Source organism: Aphanomyces invadans (assembly GCF_000520115.1).
Source record: "Aphanomyces invadans strain NJM9701 unplaced genomic scaffold supercont1.1, whole genome shotgun sequence".
Lineage (NCBI taxonomy): Eukaryota > Oomycota > Saprolegniomycetes > Saprolegniales > Verrucalvaceae > Aphanomyces > Aphanomyces invadans.
The window spans coordinates 1,510,825-1,525,438 of NW_008580146.1; the positions used below are offsets into that span (position 1 = coordinate 1,510,825).

At 54.1% G+C, this 14,614-nt stretch overlaps 10 protein-coding genes across 13 annotated transcripts; 6 read left to right on the top strand and 4 right to left on the bottom strand.

The window, feature by feature from the left end:
- Positions 1-425: 425 nt before the first annotated feature.
- Positions 426-3,937, bottom strand: H310_00441. Of its 2 annotated transcripts, XM_008863241.1 has the most exons (11): positions 3,825-3,937; positions 3,685-3,773; positions 3,381-3,625; positions 3,146-3,310; positions 2,730-3,098; positions 2,483-2,674; positions 2,349-2,398; positions 1,983-2,235; positions 1,724-1,923; positions 1,591-1,649; positions 426-1,537 (listed from the first exon to the last, which is right to left on the bottom strand). In XM_008863241.1, exons 1-11 carry the CDS (start codon positions 3,899-3,901, stop codon positions 1,452-1,454), a joined length of 1,785 nt encoding a protein of 594 aa, XP_008861463.1. In that variant the 5' UTR covers positions 3,902-3,937; the 3' UTR covers positions 426-1,451. The 2 variants fall into 2 exon arrangements, with proteins under 2 accessions (XP_008861463.1, XP_008861464.1); XM_008863242.1 differs by having other exon boundaries at positions 1,591-1,923.
- H310_00442 (hypothetical protein) lies at positions 456-1,454 on the top strand. Its single transcript, XM_008863243.1, has one exon. It carries the CDS (start codon positions 505-507, stop codon positions 1,393-1,395), a length of 891 nt encoding a protein of 296 aa, XP_008861465.1. The 5' UTR covers positions 456-504; the 3' UTR covers positions 1,396-1,454.
- Positions 3,938-3,943: 6 nt separating the features above from the next.
- Positions 3,944-5,301, bottom strand: H310_00443 (hypothetical protein). The gene is made up of 6 exons (XM_008863244.1): positions 5,010-5,301; positions 4,587-4,963; positions 4,443-4,532; positions 4,289-4,393; positions 4,194-4,231; positions 3,944-4,147 (listed from the first exon to the last, which is right to left on the bottom strand). The coding sequence occupies exons 1-6, from the start codon at positions 5,293-5,295 to the stop codon at positions 4,012-4,014; spliced, it is 1,032 nt and encodes a 343-aa protein (XP_008861466.1). The 5' UTR covers positions 5,296-5,301; the 3' UTR covers positions 3,944-4,011.
- A 154-nt stretch (positions 5,302-5,455) lies between these two features.
- Positions 5,456-6,411, top strand: H310_00444 (hypothetical protein). The gene has a single exon (XM_008863245.1). The coding sequence runs from the start codon at positions 5,462-5,464 to the stop codon at positions 6,317-6,319; it is 858 nt and encodes a 285-aa protein (XP_008861467.1). The 5' UTR covers positions 5,456-5,461; the 3' UTR covers positions 6,320-6,411.
- Positions 6,412-6,500: 89 nt separating this feature from the next.
- Positions 6,501-7,774, top strand: H310_00445 (hypothetical protein). Its single transcript, XM_008863246.1, has 2 exons — positions 6,501-6,802; positions 6,862-7,774. The coding sequence occupies exons 1-2, from the start codon at positions 6,641-6,643 to the stop codon at positions 6,964-6,966; spliced, it is 267 nt and encodes an 88-aa protein (XP_008861468.1). The 5' UTR covers positions 6,501-6,640; the 3' UTR covers positions 6,967-7,774.
- H310_00446 (hypothetical protein) lies at positions 6,505-7,786 on the bottom strand. Its single transcript, XM_008863247.1, has one exon. It carries the CDS (start codon positions 7,645-7,647, stop codon positions 7,099-7,101), a length of 549 nt encoding a protein of 182 aa, XP_008861469.1. The 5' UTR covers positions 7,648-7,786; the 3' UTR covers positions 6,505-7,098.
- An 897-nt stretch (positions 7,787-8,683) lies between these two features.
- H310_00447 lies at positions 8,684-9,273 on the top strand. Of its 2 annotated transcripts, XM_008863248.1 has the most exons (3): positions 8,684-8,816; positions 8,880-9,019; positions 9,087-9,273. In XM_008863248.1, exons 1-3 carry the CDS (start codon positions 8,714-8,716, stop codon positions 9,249-9,251), a joined length of 408 nt encoding a protein of 135 aa, XP_008861470.1. In that variant the 5' UTR covers positions 8,684-8,713; the 3' UTR covers positions 9,252-9,273. The 2 variants fall into 2 exon arrangements, with proteins under 2 accessions (XP_008861470.1, XP_008861471.1); XM_008863249.1 differs by having other exon boundaries at positions 8,684-9,019.
- A 253-nt stretch (positions 9,274-9,526) lies between these two features.
- H310_00448 lies at positions 9,527-12,428 on the top strand. 2 transcript variants are annotated; one of them, XM_008863250.1, is made up of 8 exons: positions 9,527-9,821; positions 9,872-10,026; positions 10,073-10,476; positions 10,530-10,785; positions 10,835-10,942; positions 11,006-11,291; positions 11,342-11,840; positions 11,893-12,428. In XM_008863250.1, the coding sequence occupies exons 1-8, from the start codon at positions 9,569-9,571 to the stop codon at positions 12,266-12,268; spliced, it is 2,337 nt and encodes a 778-aa protein (XP_008861472.1). In that variant the 5' UTR covers positions 9,527-9,568; the 3' UTR covers positions 12,269-12,428. The 2 variants fall into 2 exon arrangements, with proteins under 2 accessions (XP_008861472.1, XP_008861473.1); XM_008863251.1 differs by having other exon boundaries at positions 11,342-12,428.
- Positions 12,429-12,499: 71 nt separating this feature from the next.
- H310_00449 (hypothetical protein) lies at positions 12,500-14,599 on the top strand. Its single transcript, XM_008863252.1, has 3 exons — positions 12,500-12,992; positions 13,041-13,532; positions 13,578-14,599. Exons 1-3 carry the CDS (start codon positions 12,528-12,530, stop codon positions 13,668-13,670), a joined length of 1,050 nt encoding a protein of 349 aa, XP_008861474.1. The 5' UTR covers positions 12,500-12,527; the 3' UTR covers positions 13,671-14,599.
- On the bottom strand, positions 13,765-14,517 carry H310_00450 (hypothetical protein; the record flags this gene model as incomplete). Its single annotated transcript, XM_008863253.1, has 1 exon — positions 13,765-14,517. One exon carries the CDS (start codon positions 14,515-14,517, stop codon positions 13,765-13,767), a length of 753 nt encoding a protein of 250 aa, XP_008861475.1.
- Positions 14,600-14,614: the final 15 nt, after the last annotated feature.

Sequence of the window (14,614 nt, forward strand, 5' to 3'; positions counted from 1 at the left end):
CGACTTTGAGAATTGATGTATAGCTAGCTATCCAACTTGCTCCCTGCGCTACTATACGACGTGAGTGATGAAGACGTCAGGAGTTATGTGAGCTGGAAGCGAGATTCGTTAGTTCTTTCAGGCCATTGACGTAGAAGGGAACAAGATGAAGCAGGTCGTTGTGTCGACCTCCCTAACCCAGGCTTAGCGTGAGCTGCTGAGCTTGCACAACGACAAGACAGGCCACAGGCACGTGGATGCACTCCCCCCCCGCGTAGCTGATGCAAACATGTGCATGTTCCCGTGCTATCCAGTTGTGCTTTGGTCAACTAAGCCAGCCGCCGGCATGGGAGCTGGGAAGTTAAATTTCTCACAATTCCATCGAAAGTTGGCCAATAATGGCAAATAAAGAGATGAAATTTCAATAAAAATTGCGAATCCATTCTTGTTGAAGAGTTGTTATCCGGACAAAAGGTATACGTGTCACAATCCCAGCGACAGCCGCGGTGTCGGCGATAACAGGATATGGGGAAGCGGAAATCGGTGAAGCAAAGGCGGAAAGGGAAGAATGCAGCGGACGTCAACAGCCTTCACAAGGTAGAAGCGGCGAGGAAAGGGACCACGCCGTCAACGAAGCAGTTGCAATCAACGAAACGTGATGACTCGTGGATTGTGTATGCAATTTTGGTTGGTGCTGCCGCTGTGTGCGCATCGCTCGACCTCGTGACAAGGCTGGTCGCAGATGAGTACATCTCGAAATGGTGCAAGTGGTTCTTCATCGTTCTCGTGTGCATCAACATCCGCACCCACGCCCAACTTGGAACGAAACCCTTGCCACTTCGTGCCGTCATGTACATCCTGTGCAACTTTGCCGGCGCAACCACAATATGCATTGTGCGTGAGGAAGTTCCTGCGTACCTACGAAGTGCTCAACCTTGGATCAACGTCGCGGCCGCAGCGATCTTGGTGGAAGGTTTCATAAGCAACAGCTCCGTTGGAAAAGTTCGTTGCATGTGGCTTCGAGGGCTTTGCGCTGTGCCTGTATCTTTGTGGAAGACGAAGACACTCGGGCAACTCATTCACAACTGCTACGTCACATCCACAGCGCTCCATCGAACGGTGCCGATGGTCACAGCGGACATGTCTGCCAGTGGCATCATGATCTTGTTTCTGGCGTACGTGGACTTGTGGGTCGCGGCGACTGTGCCAAAATCCACGCTCCTGCAACGACTTGTGGACATTGCACAGCATGTCATCGTGGTAAGCCTCATTGCGCTCGTGTGGAAGACCGAAGAGGCATCGCCGTCGCTGCACGAACACGCAGCGTCCGTCGCCGGAGGCCTTGTGCTCCTGTACAACCTCGTCAAGTTTTGCTGGGTCCCGCTCGAGTTTGCGGTCGCCTCTCGGCTCCTGTAGTCGTTGTGTCCACCACACACCAAGTCATCGATCAATTCCATTCTTGGCTGATTTCTCTACTTCTTTTTCTTTGCGACCTTTTTCTTCTTTGGTTTCGCCGGTCCCGTCGGCCGTTCGAACGCGGCGATTTGAAACGTGCTCCCTGCGCAACCAGACGACTACAGTCGCCTGCATGTCGATCACAGACTGACGTACCAGCAATGATGTGCTTCATGTCGTCGCGATTCTTGACTTGTGCGCGGTCTTGGATCAGCCTAAGGCGGCGGCGGTGTCCCATCGAGCTCATCGGGGATCCCATGATCCAAGGACGACACCCTGGAAAACGTACCGACTCTGATGGCGCTGCGCAGTCTCGAGATTCTTCATCGCAACCGACACGCGGGGATGGGCGAGCCCGAATCCGAGTTTGAACGCGTGGAGAACAGATCGAAAAAACATGGCCGATGCATCCACTTCCCCCATGGCATGGAGGCAGCACGCCAAGTTGTTGAGCGATGTGGCTGTGTCCACGTGTTCTTCTCCAAGCAACTATCGCCACCCATCGATGTCAGCCATCGAAATGAAGATCTTTCGATGAGCGTGCGCACCGATTCCCGCAACACGAGCGCTTTGTCAAAGCACTTGAGCGCCACGAGAAGATTCCCAGCGTAGTAGCAAACGGACCCGAGGCAATTCAACGCAAGTGCTCGCCCGGGGTGGCTCTCTGGGAGGCTGTCGGCTATAGCCAGAGCCTCTGCATACGTCTGGAGGGCGTCCAGGTCGCGCTGCCGGCTGTCGTGGATGTTGCCCCGAGCAAGCGTGAAAAAGAGGGATGCGTCGGTGTCCAGCACGCGCATCGGACTATTGAAGTCGTCGTGAATAAATATTGATTCCCAATTCGCGGCAAGTTTCTCTCGAGGTCATGGCGGCAGTACGTTCGGCTCAAATGAAGCATCGACAAGGAATGGAGGTACCTGACGTCGACGAGCTCGTCTTCGGCATCGTGCAGCTGTGCCAGTGCCATCTACCCATCGCACATTCAGACGGACGAATGACCGTGACATCTAGTTCAGCGCGACAACCGTTGGGACGGTGGATTCCAATGTACCTCGAAGTGTCCACAGTTTTGGTACGAAAATGCGCCTTCTACCTTTCTTGCGACGTTCGCGGGAAAATCGGGCACCGCCAGGACGTCTCGAATGACAATTACGTCGATAGCTGATGTCGAGGATGCATGCGTCGTGGGTTTTGTGCTGCTGCCGATGGATTTCACTCTGTTGGGAGCATCAGCAGCGTCCATCTATCGATGCACAAGCTATTAGGTACACATAGAGTCGCCGAGGGACGCGAGTAACCATGTCGGCGCGTCGCTGGAGCACGTTGCGCGTACGGACGGAGAGAGTCCCCATTTGTGTTTGGATGTCGTTGAGCATGGCGTCCAGGCTGGTTTCGACCTGTTGCTGCGGCACCTTGGACGCCGACTTGACCGTCGTCCCATTCGGCATGACTTGCATCGTGTCCAGCATGACCTTGATGCTGTGCTCGAGGCGGGCAGTGTCGATCGTCTTTCGAATCGACCCGTGTTCCTCCGAGAGAAGCTTGCCATGCAACGTCTGCGCCAGGCGGCACAGCGCCTCGATAAACTGTGGAAACATCATCGACGGCGAAGTCTTGACATCGACCGTCGTGTGCACGACAAATGTCGACGTGACAGCCGCCATGATCTAGCCAAGCCACGTCGCTACTCAGGCCAAGGATGACGAAGCTGTACCGCAGAGGAATCGTCGGCGGACAGGTAGTCTGGGCTGATGAAGTACCCCACCAAGAAGTCGTAGAATCCTTCTTCCGTCAAGAAAGCGCCATGGCAGCCTGGGTCGGCCACGGCGGTGCTGTGGTCCCTCGTCGGCGGCTGCGCTTTGCAATACATGTTAAATGACTAGGAATAGGCCATGTCAATGCATGCACGACAGAGAGCAGAGCTCGGTGACAAAAACGACAGCTTCGACCTGCTCGATCACGTTGCTGTACGCCTCCAGCACACACAAGGGCGCAGGCTTCATGAGCTTAAGTCGGAGTGGGTCGTAGATGCCGTCGACGTCAGCGAACGACTCGATTTTGGCCTTCTTTCGGAACGCATCGACGTCGGCAAGCAGCCGCGCGACCGTCCGGGGATTGGATGTGTACATGAGCTTGGCTATTTTGGTCAGCGCCGTGCCGTACTCCCGCAGGTTAAGATGCGGCTTCACGTTGCCTGGTGCAAAATACCGTGGGAATCAAGCGCCATGACATGGAGCCGAGTCGTTGCTGTACCCTTGACAACATCAAAGATGCTTTTCGCGTCGAGAACGGTGAAGGTGTGGTGCTGGAAAAAGTACAGCGGCTTCAAGAATCCAAGCAAGCTAGGCACGGCCATCAGGTCACAAACAATGGTCAGCATGGAGCGAGCGTACTCGATGCCTTCGTCGCCGTCACGAACATCGTCAAAGAGTGCCCGAATGTGGCTGGCTTCGTTCGCGGGGGCGTCCATGGCGACAGCAAGTCCGCACGCCGTTTCGGCAACGAAACCGTCGATCCAAGTAACAACCCATCAATTTCACAATGGACTGCATTGCTTCACACTGCTGCTAGCTAGTTGTGTCAATTGCGCCACGAGATGCCGTTGAGCTCCTCGACAATGTACTTGAACTCGCGCAGGTTGGGGATCGTGTAGTCGCTGTCGTGGTTGACTTCGTTTGGCGAATTTGGCACGAAGCACGTGTACGCACCGGCCGCCCTGTGCAAAACGACTCAGTTGCGACCGCCAAGGACATGTCTCCAACCTGCCCGACGAAATTGCCGCATGGGAGCCCGAGATCACCTGCCACCATGGACGAATACGTTAAGTTTCGGAGGAGGGACGGCCCGCCGGACTTACGATGGCATCTTTGGGGGCGACCCCCAACTTGTCGCAGATGTGGACGACCGGGGCGGCCATTGGAAACGTGTTGGCAGCTTCCATGACAGCATCCAAATAGTCCATCTGGGCGACGCCATTGAGCCCTTCTCGCCGCATCAACATGCACGGATACCTCGTCGACGAATTGCTGGAACTCTTCTCGTCGATGCGGTGAAGTCGGCGGAATCACGCCAAGCGACAGACCGCGCAAGCTGATATAGCTCTACCCATGCATCGCCGTCAGCGATTCAAATGCCCACGGAGAGAGAAAACAAACCAAGAACACGTTCGTGTGTTCGTTGACTTTGCGCTTCGGCAAGGCGCTGCCGCCTTTCTCTTCCGTGTCGTTACCAGCAGAGGCCACGACGTTCGTGCATGCCGCAGGTTCAGGGCGGCTGAGGACGTCCGCTGGCGAGTCTTTCGAAAGTGATTTGAGCTTCGCGCGCTGTTTGAGTGCGTTCATCTTGGCCAAATACTTGGCTCGGACACCGTCAGAACTGCTTTCGTCCTCAAATGCCAATACGTCGCCTTTTGTAGATGATTTCACGGGCGTTTTCCGTTGAATTTCTCCCACGAGTTTGTCGTGAAGTCCAGTATCGTCCTCACCTTCCTTGTCGTTCTTGTCTACATCTTCGCCTAGAATCGTCGCTCGCACTAGCATGGACAAAGTTATCGGTATGGGGCCCAGCTTTGCACGCACTGAAGGATGGCAACCCTGCTAGCGTTGTTTGAACACGTCGCCCCTGTTCAGTCTCGGACTGGGTCATGCTGTTGAGCAGTCCTCGAACATTTGACAACAGCGACCCTCGCTTCACGTCGGCCAATGGCTCGCCCAGTTTCGCAGCATCCTGGACAGGAGTCGGTGGAGGAGTAGGTGGCGCTGCCGTCGACTTGCATAGAGCTTCGTAATCAACCACAACCGCGCGGAGCTTCTGAGAGCTCACAGCGCGCTTGAGGAACGTCTTGTGGATGTTCATGCCAGCCATGGTTCAAACTCATGAACCATCATCGTTGTACTTGCAGACAAAGATCAAGTCAATACCTTCATTCCGAAACCGTTTTGATTGGCTGGTTTTTCCAAGTATGAGCCAATCGCAAGCAGCAAAAACTTGCCAATTTCCGTCCACAACAAAGATTTGATTTAGAGGTGGCATGGGGAAGAAACGCACCGCCCCGAACGAGACGACGCCAGTGATATCGGCGGTGCCGCTCGCTGTCCCTGTCAGTGAAGCTTCTTATGGCACCCTTTCGACGTACTACACTGTCCCGGAGGAGCGCAAGCCAGACTGCTTCTGGTTTGCAGTCACGAGTCCGTTCCAGTGGCTGACTTGGAAGATGGCGATGTTTCACACTGCCAACTTGCTCCTGTCGGTCGTTGCTTTTGGTGTCATTTCGTTTTGTCTCTCGCTGGGGCTGGCGCTATTGCCTCTATGCTGCATCGGCGTCGTCGTGTTCAAGTTCCTCATGTACCTCGTCTACTTCATCGCTCAGGCGGACGCGTTGTTGTACAACGTGATTGCTCCGACCCATCAGCACATTTCGGTCGGGTTTTCCTGTCCTCGCGGTGGATTCGCGTATGAAGGCATCCGTGTGACGCCGGCATTGACCACGTTTTCGCGTGACGGGCTCGTTGCGATCATGTACTACCTCTTGGTCAAGTTTCCTTTGGCCATCTTGTTTAGCGGGTCGCTGCTTATGCTTTTCTCTGTGGCTATTTCCTTCATCTCGTTCCCGTGGACGTTTCCGGCGCAATGGGACTTCGATGGAGCCGATTTTCAACTCCTGGGCCGACCCATCACTGAAGACGACGCCCCGTATATGCTTGTCGTGGGTGTGCTGTTTCTATATCTCGCCATCTTCGTTCTGCACATGTGCGCGCGCATCGTCCAATCCATCACCAGATTCTGCACGTGCGAGTACTTCAGTGTTTTCGGGTACGCGCACTCAAACCGCGGCTTCAGCTCTGGCCAGCCCATTCAGGGCCAGCATACTTTGTACGTGCAGATTTAGCTCTCGACGAGTGCATGACACAATGTCTTGGCGCAATAAGCAGTGTCATTCTCATAAATAATGTTGAATTTTGACACTGTATTTTCAGCCCATTTGCAAAATTTTCTTCCAGGTTTTGAGTCTTTTCTGTATCATTTTGAAACAACGCAAAAATATCTGACATCTTCAACCAATGGAAAATCCGCCATAAATGAATTTTCAATTCGAAGTTCGGGAGAGACCGACCAATCAGAGGTGGGGATCAGTCCTCTCGAGCCGTCAGTGAATAAGAACTCGTGCCACAACTCCCGCGCTGAACGACTCGGCCGACGACTTGAATCAATGAGCTCGACGATGCGCAACCGCTTCGTCAACGAAGGCAAGCAAGGTACGACTGAGGTGCAAAACGTGGCGCTGGGACCCAAGGTATACGATGGCGAGCGCTATGGAAAGATGTCGGAGCGTCTGAAGCGACAGAAGATCGAAATCAAAGTGAACGATCGTGTACGTTGCTCACCGTCGACATTCACGTTTCCCCATCGCTCATAATCGATCACGTGTAGAACCCTCGATTCTATGGCTTCATCGCTGGCTTTGTTTTCCTCATTTTGATCTTCTTGTGGGTCCAAATCTCTGGGGCCATGCGGAGTCGCCGTGTCGCGAACTGAACCAACGCAATGAAGACAAACTTTTCGCCACGGTACTTGCATTCTTCAAAACGCTAAGTTAATTGCATTTTTCAAAACGTTACTGCGACTTCAAAATTACTATGGTACAAGACGGGCAAGACAGCTGCACGTTTATGCTTGGGGGGAAAATTGGAACCTCAGAGACGAATTGGAAGCCTCGGACGTCGTGGGGGACGAGGGAATCGACGATGTACGGGCCTCACTAGTTCCCGTAGTCGCGATATCAGTGTCCGACGAAACCTTGGACTTCTTTTGGCGCGTACTGCGGACGCTGGCAAAGGAGGACGTGATACGGTCCCAGCACAATCGTGCGTAGGTTTTCGGTAGTCGGTTCAGTTCGTTCGCCAAAGTACTCATCATGTTGGGGTGGTGTACAATGTTAGCAAGAGTCTTGGGCTTTGTCCTCGGCTTGATATCATCGTCACAAGCCCCGACAAAATTGCCATTGTCCTCTGAGGGTGCACGGGCGTATTCTGGCGGCTCCGATCGGCTAGGTGTACGAGACTGTGGTGGATCGTGTGCTCGAACATCCTCGGGAGCCGAAATACGTCTGGACGACCCTTGCTCACTGCGAGAAGTTACACGGCGGTTCCGCGAGTACCCATCGGCAAGTTCTTCCACCGTGAAGGTGGGAGCACTTCGTCGCAGTAAGACAGGCATGTCGAAGGGGTGGAGGGAGGTAGAGCTGGAGTTGGAGGGGTCGATAGGACGAGGAGCACAAGCACACACTAATGTTTGTCCTGTGAGCACGCGCAGAAGTCAACGGACGCAGAATCGTAGAATGAACGCGGCCGAGTCACGCTGTATCTTGGTCGCCCAGGCGTTGAAGAAAATACTTCGATTCGCAGAGGAAATTACGTTCGACTTGAAATTTAAATAATATATACATTTCCTGAATGATTCTACACCACATGCAAAAAATATTTGGTGTCTATTTTATTTCTCAGCCGAATAAACGCGTCCCATTTGACGCAGAAAAGATGTCTTCTTTTGTGAACGTAGTATGATATCAACCCTCTTTGCTGTTGCGTTTGGACTTCTTTTGTGAAAACGAAGTCGCCAACGACCGCTCCAGATTTACGTTACTTGTCTGAGAAACACGCGTGGCTGCATCGTGAACGATCAAATTACCACGCACTTTCGGTCACGAGTTCTCGAAGACAATGCCCCGAGTCTAATGCGAGAGGGTGCGCTTGGGAGGGTACGAGACATGCTCAGACGACTCCACAGTGGACGCGCCAGTTCGTGTTCACCAAATCGTAAGGCCTCGAGGGACGTCGATTAACTGGATTGCAAATCGAAGTTCGTAGTTCCAGTACCTCGCCGGGCACGATTTGGGTGCGATCACCGGGACGGAAAATTTTCACGAATTGCGATAGTGAAAATTTCATTTGCGTGAACGTCGCAGGTTTGCACGACGCCAGGCGGTGAAAAATGGAAGGAATCTATTGGGTTTCTCGTCGCGTCCTCTCATCGCGGGCACGGGTTAAGTGGATTAAACCAGGCGATAATACTGGGCTGGACTTTTCCGCCGCCAACGCATCCACTGGACAGTGAGGAGAGAGAGTAAACGAAGTGTCCTTTGTGGTCGCTTTTTGTCCATTGTGGTCTTCAATTGTTAAACAATAGAATTACTTGATGCTCGTATGGATTATAAAAAACGGAAAATTTTGGGAGAAGATTCCACTCAGCCAATCAAACCTGGTGGTGGGAAAATCAGGCCGTCATGCACTCAACAGTCCTCGCAGCAACTCCAGCGGCCGAGACTACCATGTCCGCGCCTCCGTTCCCACGCCCCAACTTCTCGACGGCTGTTCCCAAGAGTGCACGTACGGCTACACCGCGTTAGAATCCTCTGTCCCATCGTCTTATGTGCACATTTGATTGTGTAGTGTTCTCAAAGCTGGAGGCCTTCCTGCCACAAATTGAACGCGAGAACAAGTCGCTTGCGAAAGCAATCTCCGATGGCGAAGCGGACAAGTTTAACATTGAGGTCGACGAGACTGACACTGAAAAGCCAGTCATTCAAATGGTGTGTGGTAACCCCTGCTCGACTTGTATTGAATTGGTCGTGTCTGACGAGAGTATTTCGCCATCAGGATTTCGCCTTGGGAGTTATGGGCGACAAGGACGACGACGACAGCGGCAGTGAAGAAGACATTCCCCAGGACATTCAATTCAAGGTGCAAAGCCCCAACACGTCCATTCGCCTGACGCCGCCATCCTCTGTCCAGTCGCGTCCGTTGATTCAAGAGCTAAATTAATTGATTTCACACGTCCATCCCAGTCTGTCCCAACGTTGGTCATGCGCTCGTCGTTCAGCAGAGCCTGCACCGTGATGTCTGCAGGTTCCCCATCCATCAAATGCCCGCTCGCATCTGTCGACGTGCTCGGATGGCATGCTTGCCTGTCTTGCAAACAGTTTCATGGAAATCCAGTGAAAAACCGAAATACCCGGGATTTGATTTGAATACCCACCTATCATTCGGATTTCGCACCAAATATCCGGACGGTGTTCAATGGTAACATGAAACGGCGCGCGTATGGAAACTGCTCTTGTGCACGTGACGCGGTACTGGCGATGCACTTCACGCGCAAGTCCGTGTCCGGGGAAGCCGAAAAGGTCGATGTTGTGGCTCTCCAGCAACGAGACTTGGCTGACACGCCTGTGTTCCAATACGTCATGACCAACAACGCGGTGGAATTGATGAAGTACCTCGTACACAACGACAGCCAGCTCAACTCTCGCGACAGCGTCGGCGCCACGCCGCTCCTGATTGCATTTTTGTATATGAACTTTGACTTGGGCAAGCAAGTCATACAAGCATACCCCGGTAGGTGTGACTACCTTTAGCCGTCTTCGATGAACCATGCAATGTCCCAGTGTCCAAGGGTTTTCCGTATGCGCTGGCGTCGTATGACGCTCACGATGCCAGCCACCCATCGCCATACCAGGGCGAAAACATTCTGCACATTTCCATCGTCCATCGAAAGCTAGACATCGTGAAATGGCTTGTGGAACACCTGCCCGACCTTCTCGTTCGTCTCATTCGACTCCTCCCGTGCACCTGACAGCTCTGATTAGGACGCCGAGACCACAGGCGTGTTCTTCTCGCCCGGCCACGCGTGTTATTTTGGCGGGACACCGCTTCTATTCGCGCTGTCGTCGCGGCAGTTGGATGCCGCGGCATGCATTCTCCAAGCCGCCGACCGTGCTCCGCCGACATCTCGCGCTGCACGCACAAGCATCTTCATGATGGACGCCCACGGAAACAACGCGTTGCACATGGCTGTCGTCCACGACCTCCCCGACGTGTACGACTTTGCCGTGCGCCACGCCATGTCTCGGTTCCCAAACGCGTGCCCCAAGCATTTTGATCCATTGGACACGTCCAAACCGTACGACCTGCCCCTCTTCATGAAAAAGCTCCACGGCAGTGAAAAAGATCACTTTGAACGATTCATTCGCAAGCACAACACAGATTACTTGTACGACCTTTTCATTGTCCAGAAAAACAGCCCTAACGGGCATCGTGTCGCAGGTCCCCGCTGACGCTGGCGGCCGCAATGGGCCGATCCCGCATGTTCCAGCACATCATCAAGTCTCTCAGCGTCAAGTCGTGGTCGTATGGTCCCGTGACGTCCATGATGATTCCGCTAAAAGGGGTGGAAGAACGCGCCCGACGCCAACGGCCCAAGAAACTCCACGCGGCGAAGAACGGCGAAGTCCGCCCGACGACGGCCGAAGTGCCATCTGCAGAGACATCATACCATCACCACCTGCACAGCCATGCCAAGGTAACGACGTCACTTCCAAATGATCTACTGGTAAGGTTGGAGTGGCCAGCCTTCGTGGTGGCATCGTATGCTAGAGCGTCGCAACATCAAGACGGCCGTCGAATGCCTCGGGTCGAACTCGCAACTGTCGATTTGCATCGACCCCAAGACGCTCAAGGTGCGTCGGTTTTCTTTCGTTCGTGTCGATGCGCTCACGTTGTTTGTGGTCGTCGTGAGCTAGGACGTCATGCGCCATCGTCTCGAAATGATCGACACGTTTGAAGTCAAGATGGTGCTCGACAAGAAATGGGAGTTTGCAGGGCGACGTCTGTTCAACTGGAACTTTCGGCGGCATGTGCTTTTCTGCGGCGCGTTCACGGCGTCGACTTTCTTCACCCACCACTACCGCGTCGACGGCGCACACATCGACTGGGCCGCTGCATGGCCACACGTGGCGCTCGAGTGCGTCGTTGTCGGCGAGATGCTCTACCGCGTGTACTACGAGTTCAAACAGATCAAGAAGAACGGTACTGTGGCCACCTTTGCTACATGACATGATCGGTGTGGAACGTGGCAGGCGTCGCGGGGTACTTGGAAGACACGGGGGCCGGCATGGTCGACAACGTGCTCAAGTTGTCGTTCTGCATCTTGATCGCACTGGCCATGATCTTTCGTGCGACGGGGCAGTTTGTGACCGAAGACGCGTGCGCGGCGCTGGCGCTCCTCGCCACGTACTTTTACTTTTTCTTCTTTTTGCTCGGGTTTCGCAGCACAGGGCCGTTCATCGTGATGGTGCTGCGCATGCTGGTCGTGGATGTCGGCCGGTTTGTCGTTCTCTACTTCTTTGTCTTGACTGGGTTCGGCATCAGCTTGTACGTGATTGTGGACCAGCGTGCCGGGTTCAACGCTTGGTACTTGCGCATGAAGCGGTTGTCGCTTGCGTCGTTTTGTTCGACGTTCACGTGGAGTGATTTCCAACTGATCGACGTCATGGAACTGAGCCAGTTGAGCCAGCTCCTTGTGTTCACGTACTTGTTCATGGTCGCGGTTGTATTTCTAAACCTTCTCATTGCCACGTAAGGCAGCCATCGCCACGACGTCGCTTTGCGCGATTGACATGGACTGTAGGATGGGCAACACGTACGAATCGATCATTGAAGCGTCCGAGCAGCAATGGTACGCCGAACGCGCCAATATCATGAGCAGCATGGAAATTACGCTGTCCAAGACGACGAGAGAAGCGAATCGGAAGAGGTATGCCGTCGAACTCGAAGGCGAGCGGTACCTTCAAGTGGAGTATGTCGATTCGGACACGTGGCTCGGGACGAAGGAGCATGACCTGCAAAAGACGTTCTGCGACTTCAAGAACGCGGTCGCTGAATACCGCGCCAAGAAAGCGGCCGACAACGACGATAACGACGTGAATGAAGATGACGAAGCAACCATCCAGAATCGAATCGATGCGCGGATATACGAGCTACACGATGTGCTCTTTCAGCAATAAATGTTCGTTTTCCATGTCCTCGCGACGCCAAGTCATGAATATCGTCCACGACGTCCACCAGCGCTGCGTCTACCCCGAAGCTCCGTCGACGACGCGCCCTCCTTGTGCGTCCAGCGTCCATGCGCTTGAGTCAGTCGTAAGTTTGACTTCGGTGAATTTATAATGCGTGACACAATTGTTTTTACAAATTTCAAATAATAAAAATCGCGTGGATAGATCGCGACGGTTCGCATTCTTTGCTTGAACTGTGGACTGCAGGATGGAAAAGATGGAACTGGTGTCGACGCCGGAAGGGGTCACGTGGCAGGACCGCGAGATTCGGTTCGACATCGCGACGTCCGCCATGGAGCTCCGCAAGGGAGAGGTCGCGATTGACTCGATTAATTCTGTCGAAGACACCAAGGGCAACAACGGCGACCGCGGGTCGCTGGAGATTACCAACCTACGGTTGTTGTGGGCGTCGCATCGTTCGACTCGCACGAACTTAAGCATCGGGTACAATTGTGTGCAGTCGGTCAAGATCCGTACGGCGACGTCCAAGCTTCGAGGGTCGACGCAAGCGCTGTACATCATGACCAAGTACTCGAACTCACGGTTCGAATTCATCTTTACGTCGCTGGTGAAGGCCAGTCCGCGGCTGTTCACGACGGTTCAAGCCGTGTTTCGATCGTACGAAACCACGAAACTGTACCGCGATCTCAAGTTGCGTGGCGCCATCATCCAGGTATGCAACGGTACCGCTTGAATGGCTCGCGTGATGGAATCGATCCAGGACAAAGAGCTGCGCCTGCTACCCCATGAACAAGTGTACACCAAAGTCCCCGGAGTGTGGAACCTCAGCTCCGACCAGGGCAACCTCGGCACGTTCTTTGTCACAAACGTTCGCGTCGTGTGGCACGCCAACCTGGCGGAGAATTTCAACGTGAGCATGCCGTACATGCAAATCAAGAGCGCGCGCATCCGCAACTCAAAGTTCGGTCCTGCCCTCGTCATTGAGACGTCCGTGTCGAGCGGGGGCTATGTCCTCGGGTTCCGCGTGGACCCCGAAGAGAAGCTGACGGAGCTCTTCAAAGAGATCAAGAGTTTGCACACGGTGTTCTCGGTCAATCCAATCTACGGCGTCGAGTACACGCTCGAGGAGAAACCAGCGTCGCTCGAGTTGCTCAAGCAGCCGCGCAAGATCGATGACGTTGAGATCGTCGAGGATCAATCGAGCTCCATCGATGCGTTCGCCGCGTATTACGCCGTGGCCAACAAGAACCAAGTAACGCATCCGATCGGGTGTTGCTGCATTGACGGCTGTGGGTAGGACCGCGCTCCGACGTACTGCAAGGACATCGGGCTTGCGATTGAAGGTCTTCCCGAAGGCATTTCTCTTGCCGATTTGTGGTGCGTCACGTAAAGAGCGCGCCCGCTGAATTGATCCCAATGCACGTGAGTAAAAACCCTTCAACAGCGTCAGAAAAAGTCGAGTAACGTTAGGAATGATTGAATGTTTATGGGCTCCCAGGGTTGCGCAGTTGGATGTAGTTGTTGTGGCGGCGACGTAGCTTTCGGTATCCGACGACAAGGATTGCAACGCCGACCGCCGTCCACACGAACGACGATGCCATCGACGTTGAACTCAGCGAAGGCTGTGGCAGCTTCTTGGTGGTCTCGGCAGGGGCCGGGGGGTGGCCCGGGGTCACGGTTGGATTGGTTGAAGTTACAGGCGGTGGGTTCGACGTGAGGGGTGGAGGCGTGGTCGAAGGTTGCGAAGTCGGCGGCGCTGTGATTGTGTCTGCCGGAGTAGTTGAGGTGGGGACGGCAGTGGATTGCGGAGCCGTATTCACAACATTCGTCAGAACTGCGGGGGTAGTTGTTGGCAGGGACCCGGAAGGAGGTGGGAACGTGATGGTGTCTCTCGCTGCTGCAGATAATGTGGCATAGCAAGTTCGTACATCCGTGGCAAGCGGCTCGGACGTGAGGGGCATTGTGCACTGAGCGTCCGTAAAATGACCAAAAGTCATTTGCGAACAGTTGGCCTGCACGAACAGGTTTGGTCGGCCCAAGGAGACGCATTCGTTGTCTACAACAGTCTCGATACCCCATGGCCCGTGCCGGATTTGCATGTATGTGGTGTTGGGGTACCAAACGTCGTCGGTGGTGTTTGCTTTGACGCTGGAGGTGCAGTTGCGGGTGATCGACACATCTGTGGCGTTGTCATGCTTGCGGTAGACCAGAGGACCGACGCAGGCAGGGCCCGGCATGACTCGCCCACAGACCAGAAGACACGAACAATGCCTTTAGGCCAACCGCACAGCCGACGCTGTTTGCCATTTTGCCATCTGCATCACCCGACAAGTG

What these genes read in the sequence shown, in the direction of transcription:
- H310_00444 (XM_008863245.1), top strand. Translation starts at nt 5,462, where the DNA reads ATGGGGAAGAAACGCACCGCCCCGAACGAGACGACGCCAGTGATATCG.
- H310_00449 (XM_008863252.1), top strand. Translation starts at nt 12,528, where the DNA reads ATGGAAAAGATGGAACTGGTGTCGACGCCGGAAGGGGTCACGTGGCAG. An exon ending in TGCGTGGCGCCATCATCCAG is followed by an intron (nt 12,993 to 13,040) that starts GTATGCAACGGT and finishes GAATCGATCCAG; the next exon opens with GACAAAGAGCTGCGCCTGCT. An exon ending in CCGTGGCCAACAAGAACCAA is followed by an intron (nt 13,533 to 13,577) that starts GTAACGCATCCG and finishes GGCTGTGGGTAG; the next exon opens with GACCGCGCTCCGACGTACTG.
- H310_00447 (XM_008863248.1), top strand. Translation starts at nt 8,714, where the DNA reads ATGCACTCAACAGTCCTCGCAGCAACTCCAGCGGCCGAGACTACCATG. An exon ending in GGCTGTTCCCAAGAGTGCAC is followed by an intron (nt 8,817 to 8,879) that starts GTACGGCTACAC and finishes TTGATTGTGTAG; the next exon opens with TGTTCTCAAAGCTGGAGGCC. An exon ending in AAAAGCCAGTCATTCAAATG is followed by an intron (nt 9,020 to 9,086) that starts GTGTGTGGTAAC and finishes TTTCGCCATCAG; the next exon opens with GATTTCGCCTTGGGAGTTAT.
- H310_00446 (XM_008863247.1), bottom strand. Translation starts at nt 7,647, where the DNA reads ATGCCTGTCTTACTGCGACGAAGTGCTCCCACCTTCACGGTGGAAGAA.
- H310_00442 (XM_008863243.1), top strand. Translation starts at nt 505, where the DNA reads ATGGGGAAGCGGAAATCGGTGAAGCAAAGGCGGAAAGGGAAGAATGCA.
- H310_00445 (XM_008863246.1), top strand. Translation starts at nt 6,641, where the DNA reads ATGAGCTCGACGATGCGCAACCGCTTCGTCAACGAAGGCAAGCAAGGT. An exon ending in AAATCAAAGTGAACGATCGT is followed by an intron (nt 6,803 to 6,861) that starts GTACGTTGCTCA and finishes GATCACGTGTAG; the next exon opens with AACCCTCGATTCTATGGCTT.
- H310_00441 (XM_008863241.1), bottom strand. Translation starts at nt 3,901, where the DNA reads ATGGACGCCCCCGCGAACGAAGCCAGCCACATTCGGGCACTCTTTGAC. An exon ending in CATCTTTGATGTTGTCAAGG is followed by an intron (nt 3,626 to 3,684) that starts GTACAGCAACGA and finishes ATTTTGCACCAG; the next exon opens with GCAACGTGAAGCCGCATCTT. An exon ending in ACAGCAACGTGATCGAGCAG is followed by an intron (nt 3,311 to 3,380) that starts GTCGAAGCTGTC and finishes GCCTATTCCTAG; the next exon opens with TCATTTAACATGTATTGCAA.
- H310_00443 (XM_008863244.1), bottom strand. Translation starts at nt 5,295, where the DNA reads ATGGCTGGCATGAACATCCACAAGACGTTCCTCAAGCGCGCTGTGAGC. An exon ending in TCCAGCAATTCGTCGACGAG is followed by an intron (nt 4,394 to 4,442) that starts GTATCCGTGCAT and finishes GGCGTCGCCCAG; the next exon opens with ATGGACTATTTGGATGCTGT. An exon ending in GCGGCAATTTCGTCGGGCAG is followed by an intron (nt 4,148 to 4,193) that starts GTTGGAGACATG and finishes CGTTTTGCACAG; the next exon opens with GGCGGCCGGTGCGTACACGT.
- H310_00448 (XM_008863250.1), top strand. Translation starts at nt 9,569, where the DNA reads ATGCACTTCACGCGCAAGTCCGTGTCCGGGGAAGCCGAAAAGGTCGAT. An exon ending in AGTCATACAAGCATACCCCG is followed by an intron (nt 9,822 to 9,871) that starts GTAGGTGTGACT and finishes GCAATGTCCCAG; the next exon opens with TGTCCAAGGGTTTTCCGTAT. An exon ending in AACACCTGCCCGACCTTCTC is followed by an intron (nt 10,027 to 10,072) that starts GTTCGTCTCATT and finishes AGCTCTGATTAG; the next exon opens with GACGCCGAGACCACAGGCGT.